Source organism: Pseudophryne corroboree, assembly GCF_028390025.1.
Source record: "Pseudophryne corroboree isolate aPseCor3 chromosome 6 unlocalized genomic scaffold, aPseCor3.hap2 SUPER_6_unloc_1, whole genome shotgun sequence".
NCBI lineage: Eukaryota > Metazoa > Chordata > Amphibia > Anura > Myobatrachidae > Pseudophryne > Pseudophryne corroboree.
Window position 1 is genome coordinate 2,740,919 of NW_026967602.1, and position 14,082 is coordinate 2,755,000.

The 14,082-nt window shown below is 49.2% G+C and overlaps 1 protein-coding gene across 3 annotated transcripts in view; it reads right to left on the reverse strand.

Moving 5' to 3' along the window:
• Positions 1-14,082, reverse strand: part of DLG4 (discs large MAGUK scaffold protein 4) — a 196,591-nt gene that overhangs the window by 101,357 nt on the left and 81,152 nt on the right. For all 3 annotated transcript variants that reach the window (XM_063950409.1, XM_063950410.1, XM_063950411.1), the window contains 3 exons: positions 6,481-6,508; positions 850-897; positions 663-764 (listed from right to left, as the gene is read on the reverse strand). In XM_063950409.1, coding sequence (XP_063806479.1) covers positions 663-764; positions 850-897; positions 6,481-6,508 — 178 coding nt within the window. The remainder of the gene's footprint in view (positions 1-662; positions 765-849; positions 898-6,480; positions 6,509-14,082) is intronic.

Here is a 14,082-nt window from a genome sequence, read left to right on the forward strand (position 1 = left end):
ATAACACAGAGACGTGTACAATGTATAGGCACTAAGCACCCCGGCTGTATAACACAGAGACGTGTACAGTGTATAGACACTAAGCACCCCGGCTGTATAACACAGAGACGTGTACAGTGTATAGGCACTAAGCACCCCGGCTGTATAACACAGAGACATGTACAGTGTATAGGCACTAAGCACCCCGGCTGTATAACGCAGAGACGTGTACAGTGTATAGACACTAAGCACCCCGGCTGTATAACACAGAGACATGTACAGTGTATAGGCACTAAGTACCCCGGCTGTATAACACAGAGACGTGTACAGTGTATAGGCACTAAGTACCCCGGCTGTATAACACAGAGACATGTACAGTGTATAGGCACTAAGCACCCCGGCTGTATAACACAGAGACATGTACAGTGTATAGACACTAAGCACCCGGCTGTATAACACAGAGATGTGTATAGTGTATAGGTACTAAGCACCCCGGCTGTATAACGCAGAGATGTGTACAGTGTATAGACACTAAGCACCCCGGCTGTATAACGCAGAGACATGTACAGTGTATAGGCACTAAGCACCCCGGCTGTATAACACAGAGACATGTACAGTGTATAGGCACTAAGCACCCCGGCTGTATAACGCAGAGACGTGTCCAGTTTACACTACCGACTTACGGGGGACACAGGAGCCAAACTTGTCAGGAAACTCAGATAGAAGATCGTCATTAACTCTGTCCTTCCCGGGGCCCAGTATGATGATGGGACGGGCGTAATGAACTGGGCACAGGAGAAAGAGATATTAGTATTCAGGAAGAATAAATGAAGCAATTTCTCTATACGCCACAGACAGAATGAGACTCACCTTCCATGTGTACAACAGTCTCATAACTGAGAACCGTCTCTTCCCGACCTACACAAAGACAGTCATAGAGTTACTGGAGGTGACAGCGGCAGAGGGAAAGAGTTACCACACTACACCTCAGCAGCACGTATACAGGAATAGCAGAGTGAGCTGTAGACAGGATGGAGGTGTAGTGACAGCTGTGTGTGTGGGGTCAGTACAGGAATAGTAGAGACAGGACAGGATGGAGGTGTAGTGACAGAGCTGCGGGTCGGGTCAGTACAGGAATAGTAGAGAGATACAGGACAGGATGGAGGTGTAGTGACAGAGCTGTGTGTGTGTGTGGGGTCAGTACAGGAATAGTAGAGAGATACAGGACAGGATGGAGGTGTAGTGACAGAGCTGTGTGTGTGTGAGGTCAGTACAGGAATAGTAGAGAGAGACAGGACAGGATGGAGGTGTAGTGACAGCTGTGTGTGTGAGGTCAGTACAGGAATAGTAGAGAGAGACAGGACAGGATGGAGGTGTAGTGACAGCTGTGTGTGTGGGGTCAGTACAGGAATAGTAGAGAGATACAGGACAGGATGGAGGTGTAGTGACAGAGCTGTGTGTGTGAGGTCAGTACAGGAATAGTAGAGAGAGACAGGACAGGATGGAGGTGTAGTGACAGCTGTGTGTGTGGGGTCAGTACAGGAATAGTAGAGAGATATAGGACAGGATGGAGGTGTAGTGACAGAGCTGTGTATGTGAGGTCAGTACAGGAATAGTAGAGACAGGAGAGGATGGAGGTGTAGTGACAGCTGTGTGTGAGAGGTCAGTACAGGAATAGTAGAGAGATACAGGACAGGATGGAGGTGTAGTGACAGAGTTGTGTGTGTGTGGGGTCAGTACAGGAATAGTAGAGAGATACAGGACAGGATGGAGGTGTAGTGAGAGAGCTGTGTGTGTGTGGGGTCAGTACAGGAATAGTAGAGAGATACAGGACAGGATGGAGGTGTAGTGACAGAGGTGTGTGTGTGTGTGTGTGTGTGTGTGTGTGTGTGTGTGTGTGTGTGTGTGTGTGTGTGTGTGTGTGTGTGTGTGTGTGTGTGTGAGGTGAGTGCAGGAATTTTAGAGAGATACAGGACAGGATGGAGGTGTAATGACAGCTGCAGGTGGGGTCAGTACAGGAATAGCAGAGAGATACAGGACAGGATGGAGGTGTAGTGACAGAGCTGTGTGTGTGGGATCAGTACAGGAATAGTAGAGAGATACAGGACAGGATGGAGGTGTAGTGACAGAGCTGTGTGTGTGTGGGGTCAGTACAGGAATAGTAGAGAGATACAGGACAGGATGGAGGTGTAGCGACAGAGCTGTGTGTGAGGTCAGTACAGGAATAGTAGAGAGATACAGGACAGGATGGAGGTGTAGTGACAGAGCTGTGTGTGTGAGAGGTCAGTACAGGAATAGTAGAGAGATACAGGACAGGATGGAGGTGTAGTGACAGAGCTGTGTGTGTGAGGTCAGTACAGGAATAGTAGGGAGATACAGGACAGGATGGAGGTGTAGTGACAGAGCTGTGTATGTGAGGTCAGTACAGGAATAGTAGAGACAGGACAGGATGGAGGTGTAGTGACAGCTGTGTGTGAGAGGTCAGTACAGGAATAGTAGAGAGAGACAGGACAGGATGGAGGTGTAGTGACAGAGCTGTGTGTGTGAGAGGTCAGTACAGGAATAGTAGAGAGATACAGGATGGAGGTGTAGTGACAGAGCTGTGTGTGTGAGGTCAGTACAGGAATAGTAGGGAGATACAGGACAGGATGGAGGTGTAGTGACAGAGCTGTGTGTGTGAGGTCAGTACAGGAATAGTAGAGAGATACAGGACAGGATGGAGGTGTAGTGACAGAGCTGTGTGTGTGGGGTCAGTACAGCAATAGTAGAGAGATACAGGACAGGATGGAGGTGTAGTGACAGAGCTGTGTATGTGAGGTCAGTACAGGAATAGTAGAGACAGGACAGGATGGAGGTGTAGTGACAGCTGTGTGTGAGAGGTCAGTACAGGAATAGTAGAGAGAGACAGGACAGGATGGAGGTGTAGTGACAGAGCTGTGTGTGTGAGAGGTCAGTACAGGAATAGTAGAGAGATACAGGACAGGATGGAGGTGTAGTGACAGAGCTGTGTATGTGAGGTCAGTACAGGAATAGTAGAGACAGGAGAGGATGGAGGTGTAGTGACAGCTGTGTGTGAGAGGTCAGTACAGGAATAGTAGAGAGATACAGGACAGGATGGAGGTGTAGTGACAGAGTTGTGTGTGTGTGGGGTCAGTACAGGAATAGTAGAGAGATACAGGACAGGATGGAGGTGTAGTGACAGAGGTGTGTGTGTGTGTGTGTGTGTGTGTGTGTGTGTGTGTGTGTGTGTGTGTGTGTGTGTGTGTGTGTGTGTGTGTGTGTGTGTGTGTGTGTGTGTGTGTGTGAGGTGAGTGCAGGAATTTTAGAGAGATACAGGACAGGATGGAGGTGTAATGACAGCTGCGGGTGGGGTCAGTACAGGAATAGCAGAGAGATACAGGACAGGATGGAGGTGTAGTGACAGAGCTGTGTGTGTGTGTGAGGTCAGTACAGGAATAGTAGAGAGATACAGGACAGGATGGAGGTGTAGTGACAGAGCTGTGTGTGAGAGGTCAGTACAGGAATAGTAGAGAGATACAGGACAGGATGGAGGTGTAGTGACAGAGCTGTGTGTGTGAGGTCAGTACAGGAACAGTAGAGAGATACAGGACAGGATGGAGGTGTAGTGACAGACCTGTGTGTGAGGTCAGTACAGGAATAGTAGAGAGATATAGGACAGGATGGAGGTGTAGTGACAGAGCTGTGTGTGTGAGGTCAGTACAGGAATAGTAGAGAGATACAGGAAAGGATGGAGGTGTAGTGACAGAGCTGTGTGTGAGAGGTCAGTACAGGAATAGTAGAGAGATACAGGACAGGATGGAGGTTTAGTGACAGAGCTGTGTGTATGGGGTCAGTACAGGAATAGTAGAGAGATACAGGACAGGATGGAGGTGTAGTGACAGAGCTGTGTGTGTAAGGTCAGTACAGGAATAGTAGAGAGATACAGGACAGGATGAGGTGTAGTGACAGCTGTGTGTGTGTGTGTAGGGTCAGTACAGGAATAGTGGAGAGATACAGGACAGGATGGAGGTGTAGTGACAGAGCTGTGTGTGTGTGTGAGGTCAGTACAGGAATAGTAGAGAGATACAGGACAGGATGGAGGTGTAGTGACAGAGCTGTGTGTGTGTGTGTGTGTGTGTGTGTGTGTGTGTGTGTGTGTGTGTGAGGTCAGTACCGGAATAGTAGAGAGATACAGGACAGGATGGAGGTGTAGTGACAGAGCTGTGTGTGTGAGGTCAGTACAGGAACAGTAGAGAGATACAGGACAGGATGGAGGTGTAGTGACAGAGCTGTGTGTGAGGTCAGTACAGGAATAGGAGAGAGATACAGGACAGGATGGAGGTGTAGTGACAGAGCTGTGTGTGTGGGAGGTCAGTACAGGAATAGTAGAGACATTACAGGATGGAGGTGTAGTGACAGAGCTGTGTGTGTTAGGTCAATACAGGAATAGTAGAGAGATACAGGACAGGATGGAGGTGTAGTGGCAGAGCTGTGTGTGTGAGGTCAGTACAGGAATAGTAGAGAGATACAGGACAGGATGGAGGTGTAGTTATAGAGCTGTGTGTGTGAGGTCAGTACAGGAATAGTACAGAGATACAGGACAGGATGGAGGTGTAGTGACAGAGCTGTGTGTGTGTGTGTGTGTGTGTGTGTGTGTGTGTGTGTGTGTGTGTGTGTGTGTGTGTGTGTGTGTGTGTGTGTGTGTGTGTGTGTGTGGTCAGTACAGGAATAGTAGAGAGATACAGGACAGGATGGAGGTGTAGTGACAGAGCTGTGTGTGTGAGGTCAGTACAGGAATAGTAGAGGGATACAGGACAGGATGGAGGTGTAGTGACAGAGCTGTGTGTGTGAGGTCAGTACAGGAATAGTAGAGAGATACAGGAAAGGATGGAGGTGTAGTGTCAGAGGAGTGTGTGTGTGTGGGGTCAGTACAGGAATAGTAGAGAGAGACAGGACAGGATGGAGGTGTAATGACAGAGCTGTGTGTGTGTGTGTAGGGTCAGTACAGGAATAGTAGAGAGATACAGGAAAGGATGGAGGTGTAGTGACAGAGCTGTGTGTGTGAGGTCAGTACAGGAATAGTAGAGAGATACAGGACAGGATGGAGGTGTAGTGACAGAGCTGCGGGTGGGGTCAGTACAGGAATAGTAAAGAGATACAGGACAGGATGGATGTGTAGTGACAGGTGTGTGTGTGTGTGTGTGTGTGTGTGTGTGTGTGTGTGTGTGTGTGTGTGTGTGTGGTCAGTACAGGAATAGTAGAGAGATACAGGACAGGAAAGAGGTGTAGTGACAGGTGTGTGTGTGTGTGTGTGTGTGTGTGTGTGTGTGTGTGTGTGTGTGTGTGTGTGTGTGTGTGTGTGTGTGTGTGTGTGTGTGTGTGTGGTCAGTACAGGAATAGTAGAGAGATACAGGACAGGAAAGAGGTGTAGTGACAGAGCTGTGTGTGTGGGATAAGTACGGGAATAGTGGAGAGATACAGGACAGGATGAAGGTGTAGTGACAGAGCTGTGTGTGTGTGTGTGTGTGTGTGTGTGTGTGTGTGTGTGTGTGTGTGTGTGTGTGTGTGTGTGAGGTCAGTACAGGAATAGTAGAGAGATACAGGACAGGATGAAGGTGTAGTGACAGAGGTGTGTGTGTGTGTGTGTGTGTGTGTGTGTGTGTGTGTGTGTGTGTGTGTGTGTGTGTGTGTGTGTGTGTGTGTGTGTGTGTGTGAGGTCAGTACAGGAATAGTAGAGAGATACAGGACAGGATGGAGATGTAGTGAAAGAGCTGTGTGTGTGGGATAAGTACAGGAATAGTAGAGAGATACAGGACAGGATGGAGGTGTAGTGACAGAGCTGTGTGTGTGAGGTCAGTACAGGAATAGTAGAGGGATATAGGACAGGATGGAGGTGTAGAGACAGAGCTGTGTGTGTGAGGTCAGTACAGGAATAGTAGAGAGATACAGGACAGGATGGAGATGTAGTGACAGAGCTGTGTGTGTGAGGTCAGTACAGGAATAGTAGAGAGATACAGGAAAGGATGGAGGTGTAGTGACAGAGCTGTGTGTGTGAGGTCAGTACAGGAATAGTAGAGGGATAAAGGACAGGATAGAGGTGTACTGACAGAGCTGTGTGTGTGAGGTCAGTACAGGAATAGTAGAGAGATACAGGACAGGTTGGAGGTGTAGTGACAGAGCTGTGTGTTTGAGGGGTCAGTACAGGAATAGTAGAGAGATACAGGACAGGATGGAGGTGTAGTGACAGAGTTGTGTGTGTGTGAGGTCAGTACAGGAATAGTAGAGAGATACAGGACAGGATGGAGGTGTAGTGACAGAGCTGTGTGTGTGGGGTCAGTAGAGGAATAGCAGAGACATACAGGACAGGAAAGAGGTGTAGTGACAGATATATGAGGAGTGGACACAACACAGAGATAGCAGAAATAGTTATGTGGAGTGTGGTGTAGTGTGGAAATAAAGGAATAGCAGAGAGGTAAAGTCGGTCTGCTGATAGATACATACTCTGAGACCCTGTGGTGCTGCTTCGATCCTGCGCAGCAGAGGAGAGAAGTGGAAAGGCAGAGAGACAGACAATCTCAGTGGGAGAGTCAGTCACCAGACACAATGACAACACAACAATTACACAATTATCAGGTGGGTGTGTGGTCTGCAGCTACCTTCTGTGGGACTCTGGGGGTCATTCCGAGTTGATCGCTAGCTGCATTAGTTTGCTGCGCAGCGATGAGGCAAAAAAACTGCACTTCTGCGCATGCGGAGCTATGCGCACGCGCATCGTACTATTACAAAGAACGATGTAGTTTCACACAAGGTCTAGCGAAGCTTTTCAGTCGCACTGCTGGCCGCAGAGTGATTGACAGGAAGTGGGCGTTTCTGGGTGTCAACTGACCGTTTTCAGGGAGTGTTTGGAAAAACGTAGGCGTGCCAGGAAAAACGCAGGCGTGGCTGGGCAAACGCAGGGCGTGTTTGTGACGTCAAATCCAGAACTGAACAATCTGAAGTGATCGCAAGCGCTGAGTAGGTTTTGAGCTAGAAAAAAAGAGAGACATCGTTTCCCCCAGCACACTGAATGATAACAGTAACCAGATATAAATCCCACATAATAATAGAATTCAGAGATCTCGGTTACATATATTTGCGCAAATGTGTGGTTAAGCCCCAAAGCCGCATCAAGGCGCCTCTGTATATTTGGGGTCCCTAGCGCTATATCTAGGTGCAGGCTGTGACACCCCAAAACACCAGCATAAGGCAGAAAGCCCAGGGCAGCATACCAGTGAAAAAACTATAGTGTTAATAAATTTGTATTTAGGAAGCCAAAGCTATAGAGAGGGTGATACAAAAATGAAATGTAATTAAAAATAAGAATTTACTTACCGATAATTCAATTTCTCGTAGTCCGTAGTGGATGCTGGGGACTCCGTCAGGACCATGGGGAATAGCGGCTCCGCAGGAGACAGGGCACAAAAATAAAGCTTTAGGATTAGGTGGTGTGCACTGGCTCCTCCCCCTATGACCCTCCTCCAAGCCTCAGTTAGGATACTGTGCCCGGACGAGCGTACACAATAAGGAAGGATATTGAATCCCGGGTAAGACTCATACCAGCCACACCAATCACACCGTACAACCTGTGATCTGAACCCAGTTAACAGTATGATAACAACGAAGGAGCCTCTGAAAAGATGGCTCACAACAAGAATAACCCGATTTTTGTAACAATAACTATATACAAGTATTGCAGACAATCCGCACTTGGGATGGGCGCCCAGCATCCACTACGGACTACGAGAAATAGAATTATCGGTAAGTAAATTCTTATTTTCTCTAACGTCCTAAGTGGATGCTGGGGACTCCGTCAGGACCATGGGGATTATACCAAAGCTCCCAAACGGGCGGGAGAGTGCGGATGACTCTGCAGCACCGAATGAGAGAACTCAAGGTCCTCCTCAGCCAGGGTATCAAATTTGTAGAATTTTACAAACGTGTTTGCCCCTGACCAAGTAGCAGCTCGGCAGAGTTGTAATGCCGAGACCCCTCGGGCAGCTGCCCAGGATGAGCCCACTTTCCTTGTGGAATGGGCCTTGACAGATTTTGGCTGTGGCAGGCCTGCCACAGAATGTGCAAGCTGAATTGTGCTACAAATCCAACGAGCAATCGTCTGCTTAGAAGCAGGAGCACCCATCTTGTTGGGTGCATACAATATAAGCAGTGAGTCAGACTTTCTGACTCCCGCCGTTCTTGAAATATATATTTTCAATGCCCGGACCACGTCCAACAACTTGGAATCCTCCAAATCGTTAGTAGCCGCAGGCACCACAATAGGCTGGTTCAGGTGAAACGCTGACACCACCTTAGGCAGAAAATGAGGACGCGTCCGCAGTTCTGCCCTGTCCGTATGGAAAATCAGATATGGGCTCTTATATGATAAAGCCGCCAATTCTGATACTCTCCTGGCTGAAGCCAGGGCCAGTAGCATGGTTACTTTCCATGTGAGATACTTCAGCTCCACCGATTTGAGCGGCTCAAACCAATGGGATTTGAGAAAATCCAAGACTACATTAAGATCCCACGGTGCCACTGGGGGCACAACCGGGGGCTGTATATGTAGTACTCCTTTTACAAAAGTCTGGACTTCAGGAACTGAAGCCAATTCTTTCTGGAAGAAAATCGACAGGGCCGAAATTTGAACCTTAATGGACCCTAATTTGAGGCCCATAGACAATCCTGTTTGCAGGAAATGTAGGAATCGACCCAATTGAAATTCCTCCGTGGGGGCCTTCCTGGCCTCACACCACGCAACATATTTTCTCCAAATGCGGTGATAATGTTGTGCAGTCACCTCCTTCCTGGCTTTTACCAGTGTAGGAATGACCTCTTCCGGAATGCCTTTTTCCCTTAGAATTCGGCGTTCAACCGCCATGCCGTCAAACGCAGCCGCGGTAAGTCTTGGAATAGACACGGTCCCTGCTGAAGCAGGTCCCGTCTTAGAGGTAGAGGCCACGGATCCTCCGTGAGCATCTCCTGAAGTTCCGGGTACCAAGTCCTTCTTGGCCAATCCGGAGCCACTAGTATCGTTCTTACTCCCTTTTGCCGTATAATTCTCAGTACTTTTTGTATGAGAGGCAGAGGAGGGAACACATACACTGACTGGAACACCCACGGTGTTACCAGAGCGTCCACAGCTATTGCCTGAGGGTCTCTTGACCTGGCGCAATACCTGTCCAGTTTTTTGTTGAGGCGGGACGCCATCATATCCACCATTGGTTTTTCCCAACGGTTCACAATCATGTGGAAGACTTCTGGATGAAGTCCCCACTCTCCCGGGTGTAGATCGTGTCTGCTGAGGAAGTCTGCTTCCCAGTTGTCCACTCCCGGAATGAATACTGCTGACAGTGCTATCACATGATCTTCCGCCCAGCGAAGAATCCTTGCAGCTTCTGCCATTGCTGTCCTGCTTCTTGTGCCGCCCTGTCTGTTTACGTGGGCGACTGCCGTGATGTTGTCCGACTGGATCAACACCGGCTGACCCTGAAGCAGGGGTTTTGCCAGACTTAGAGCATTGTAAATCGCTCTTAGCTCCAGTATATTTATGTGAAGAGATATCTCCAGGCTTGACCATACTCCCTGGAAGTTTCTTCCCTGTGTGACCGCTCCCCAGCCTCTCAGACTGGCATCCGTGGTCACCAGGACCCAGTCCTGTATGCCGAATCTGCGGCCCTCTAACAGATGAGTACTCTGCAACCACCACAGAAGAGACACCCTTGTCCGTGGCGATAAGGTTATCCGCTGATGCATCTGCAGATGTGATCCGGACCATTTGTCCAGCAGATCCCACTGAAAAGTTCGTGCGTGGAATCTGCCGAATGGAATCGCTTCGTAAGAAGCCACCATCTTTCCCAGGACTCTTGTGCATTGATGCACAGACACTTTCCCTGGTTTTAGGAGGTTCCTGACAAGTTCGGATAACTCCCTGGCTTTCTCCTCCGGAAGAAACACCTTTTTCTGAACCGTGTCCAGAATCATTCCCAGGAACAGCAGACGTGTCGTCGGGGTCAACTGAGATTTTGGAAAATTCAGAATCCACCCGTGTTGTTGCAGCACTAGTCGGGTTAGTGCTACTCCGTCCTCCAGCTGTTCTCTGGACCTTGCCCTTATCAGGAGATCGTCCAAGTAAGGGATAATTAATACACCTCTTCTTCGCAGAAGAATCATCATTTCGGCCATTACCTTGGTAAAGACCCGAGGTGCCGTGGACAATCCAAACGGCAGCGTCTGAAACTGATAATGACAGTTTTGCACCACGAACCTGAGGTACCCTTGATGTGAAGGGCAAATTGGGACATGCAGGTAAGCATCCTTTATGTCCAAGGACACCATAAAGTCCCCTTCTTCCAGGTTCGCTATCACTGCTCTGAGTGACTCCATCTTGAACTTGAATTTTTGTATGTACAGGTTCAAAGATTTCAGATTTAGAATAGGTCTTACCGAGCCGTCCGGCTTCGGTACCACAAATAGCGTGGAGTAATACCCCTTTCCCTGTTGTAGGAGGGGTACCTTGACTATCACCTGCTGAGAAAACAGCTTGTGAATGGCTTCCAATACCGTCGCCCTGTCTGAGGGAGACGTTGGCAAAGCAGACTTTAGGAACCTGCGAGGGGGAGACTTCTCGAATTCCAACCTGTAACCCTGAGATACTACCTGCAGGATCCAGGGGTCCACCTGTGAGCAAGCCCACTGTGCGCTGAAATTCTTGAGTCGACCCCCCCACCGCTCCTGAGTCCGCTTGTAAGGCCCCAGCGTCATGCTGAGGGCTTTGCAGAACCCTGAGAGGGCTTCTGTTCCTGGGCAGGGGCTGCTTGCTGCCCTCTCTTACCCCTTCCTCTGCCCCGAGGCAGATATGACTGTCCTTTTGTCCGTTTGTTCTTATAGGACCGAAAGGACTGCGGCTGAAAAGACGGTGTCTTTTTCTGTTGGGAGGGGGTCTGAGGTAAAAAGGTGGATTTTCCGGCAGTTGCCGTGGCCACCAGATCCGATAGACCGACGCCAAATAATTCCTCCCCTTTATACGGCAATACTTCCATATGCCGTTTGGAATCCGCATCACCTGACCACTGTCGCGTCCATAAACTTCTTCTGGCAGATATGGACATCGCACTTACTCTCGATGCCAGAGTGCAAATATCTCTCTGCGCATCTCGCATATAAAGAAAAGCATCCTTTAATTGCTCTATAGTCAATAAAATACTGTCCCTATCCAGGGTATCAATATTTTCAGTCAGGGAATCCAACCAGACGACCCCAGCACTGCACATCCAGGCTGAGGCGATGGCTGGTCGCAGTATAACACCAGTATGTGTGTATATACTTTTTAGGGTAGTTTCCAGTCTCCTATCAGCTGGATCCCTGAGGGCGGCCGTATCAGGAGACGGTAACGCCACTTGTTTTGATAAGCGTGTGAGCGCCTTATCCACCCTAGGGGGTGTTTCCCAGCGCGCCCTAACCTCTGGCGGGAAAGGGTATAATGCTAATAACTTTTTTGAAATTAGCATTTTTCTATCTGGGTTAACCCACGCTTCATCACATACATCATTCAATTCCTCTGATTCAGGAAAAACTACAGGTAGTTTTTTCACCCCCCACATAATACCCCTTTTTGTGGTACTTGCAGTATCAGAGATATGCAAAGCCTCCTTCATTGCCGTGATCATATAACGTGTGGCCCTACTTGAAAATACGTTTGTTTCATCACCGTCGACACTAGATTCAGTGTCTGTGTCTGGGTCTGTGTCGACCGACTGAGGTAAAGGGCGCTTTACAGCCCCTGACGGTGTCTGAGACGCCTGGGCAGGTACTAACTGGTTTGCCGGCCGTCTCATGTCGTCAACTGATTTTTGTAATGTGCTGACATTATCACGTAATTCCATAAACAAAGCCATCCATTCCGGTGTCGACTCCCTGGGGGGTGACATCACCATTATCGGCAATTGCTCTGCCTCCACACCAACATCGTCCTCATACATGTCGACACACACGTACCGACACACAGCAGACACACAGGGAATGCTCTTATCGAAGACAGGACCCCACTAGCCCTTTGGGGAGACAGAGGGAGAGTTTGCCAGCACACACCCAAGCGCTATAATATATATGGGAACAACCTTATATAAGTGTTGTTCCTTATAGCAGCTTAAATATATCAAAATATCGCCAAAAAATGCCCCCCCTCTCTGTTTTACCCTGTTTCTGTAGTGCAGTGCAGGGGAGAGTCCTGGGAGCCTTCCTCACAGCGGAGCTGAGCAGGAAAATGGCGCTGTGTGCTGAGGAGAATAAGCCCCGCCCCCTATTTCGGCGGGCTTTTCTCCCGGAGTTTTAGATATCTGGCATGGGTTAAATACATACATATAGCCTCAATGGCTATATGTGATGTATTCTTTTGCCATAAAGGTATTAAATATTGCTGCCCAGGGCGCCCCCAGCAGCGCCCTGCACCCTCCGTGACCGCTTGGTGTGAAGTGTGTGACAACAATGGCGCACAGCTGCAGTGCTGTGCGCTACCTTCATGAAGACTGAAGAGCCTTCTGCCGCCTGTTTCCGGACCTTCAATCTTCAGCATCTGTAAGGGGGGTCGGCGGCGCGGCTCCGGGACGAACCCCAGGGTGAGACCTGTGTTCCGACTCCCTCTGGAGCTAATGGTGTCCAGTAGCCTAAGAATCCAATCCATCCTGCACGCAAGTGAGTTGAAATTCTCTCCCCTAAGTCCCTCGATGCAGTGAGCCTGTTGCCAGCAGGACTCACTGAAAATAAAAAACCTAAAAACTTTTTCTAAGCAGCTCTTTAGGAGAGCCACCTAGATTGCACCCTGCTCGGACGGGCACAAAAACCTAACTGAGGCTTGGAGGAGGGTCATAGGGGGAGGAGCCAGTACACACCACCTAATCCTAAAGCTTTATTTTTGTGCCCTGTCTCCTGCGGAGCCGCTATTCCCCATGGTCCTGACGGAGTCCCCAGCATCCACTTAGGACGTTAGAGAAATAGAGAAATAGTATTAAAAAATGAATAAGTGAAAAGTGTTAATAGAATGTAAAGGTATGCCACACTAAAGCCATCCAGCTCAGCCAGTCCAGAGGCACCACACCTCACACCTCCACAACCCCAATCTGGGTCTAAGATTATATCTTTTCTGTTATTATTCAGGGTGCTGGGGGAAACGATGTCTCTCTTTTTTCTTGTTTAGAAATACTCCTCACTTTCCAGCACCTGAATGATATCACTAGGGTAATTGAGCATCTACCACTATATATGTAGGTTTTGAGCTACTCAGAAACTGCACAAAAAAACTTTGTAGCCGCTCTGCGATCCTTTCGTTCGCACTTCTGCTAAGCTAAAATACACTCCCAGAGGGCAGCGGCCTAGCGTGTGCACTGCTGCTAAAAACTGCTAGCGAGCGATCAACTCGGAATGACCCCCTATGTGCAGGTACAGCCGGTCAGTTCACGGACCACTGAGGGAATGGAACTCTTCTGTGTCCTAGGGGCCTATTAGTAGGGCCAGGAGATGACCACACTCTGGCCGCTCTATGTGCAGGTACAGACGGTCAGTCCATGGGCCACTGACGGCATGGGCCTCTTCTGTGTCCCAGGGGCCTATTAGTAGGGCCAGGAGATGACAACACTCTGACCGCTCTATGTGCAGGTACAGCCGGTCAGTCCACGGGCCACTGAGGGCATGGGCCTCTTCTGTCTCCCAGGGGCTATTAGTAGGGCCAGGAGATGACAACACTCTGACCGCTCTATGTGCAGGTACAGACGGTCAGTCTACGGGCCACTGAGGGCATGGGACTCTTCTGTCTCCCAGGGGCCTATTAGTAGGGCCAGGAGATGACAACACTCTGACCGCTCTATGTGCAGGTACAGACGGTCAGTCTACGGGCCACTGAGGGCATGGGCCTCTTCTGTCTCCCAGGGGCTATTAGTAGGTCCAGGAGATGACAACACAGGTGCATAATGTACGTCATCTGAACACATTTACCAACATGTCCTATAAATCAGGTTATTATGGGGCCTACACAGCAGCAGGAAAACCCTGCGGGATCCTGGACCCATCATAAAT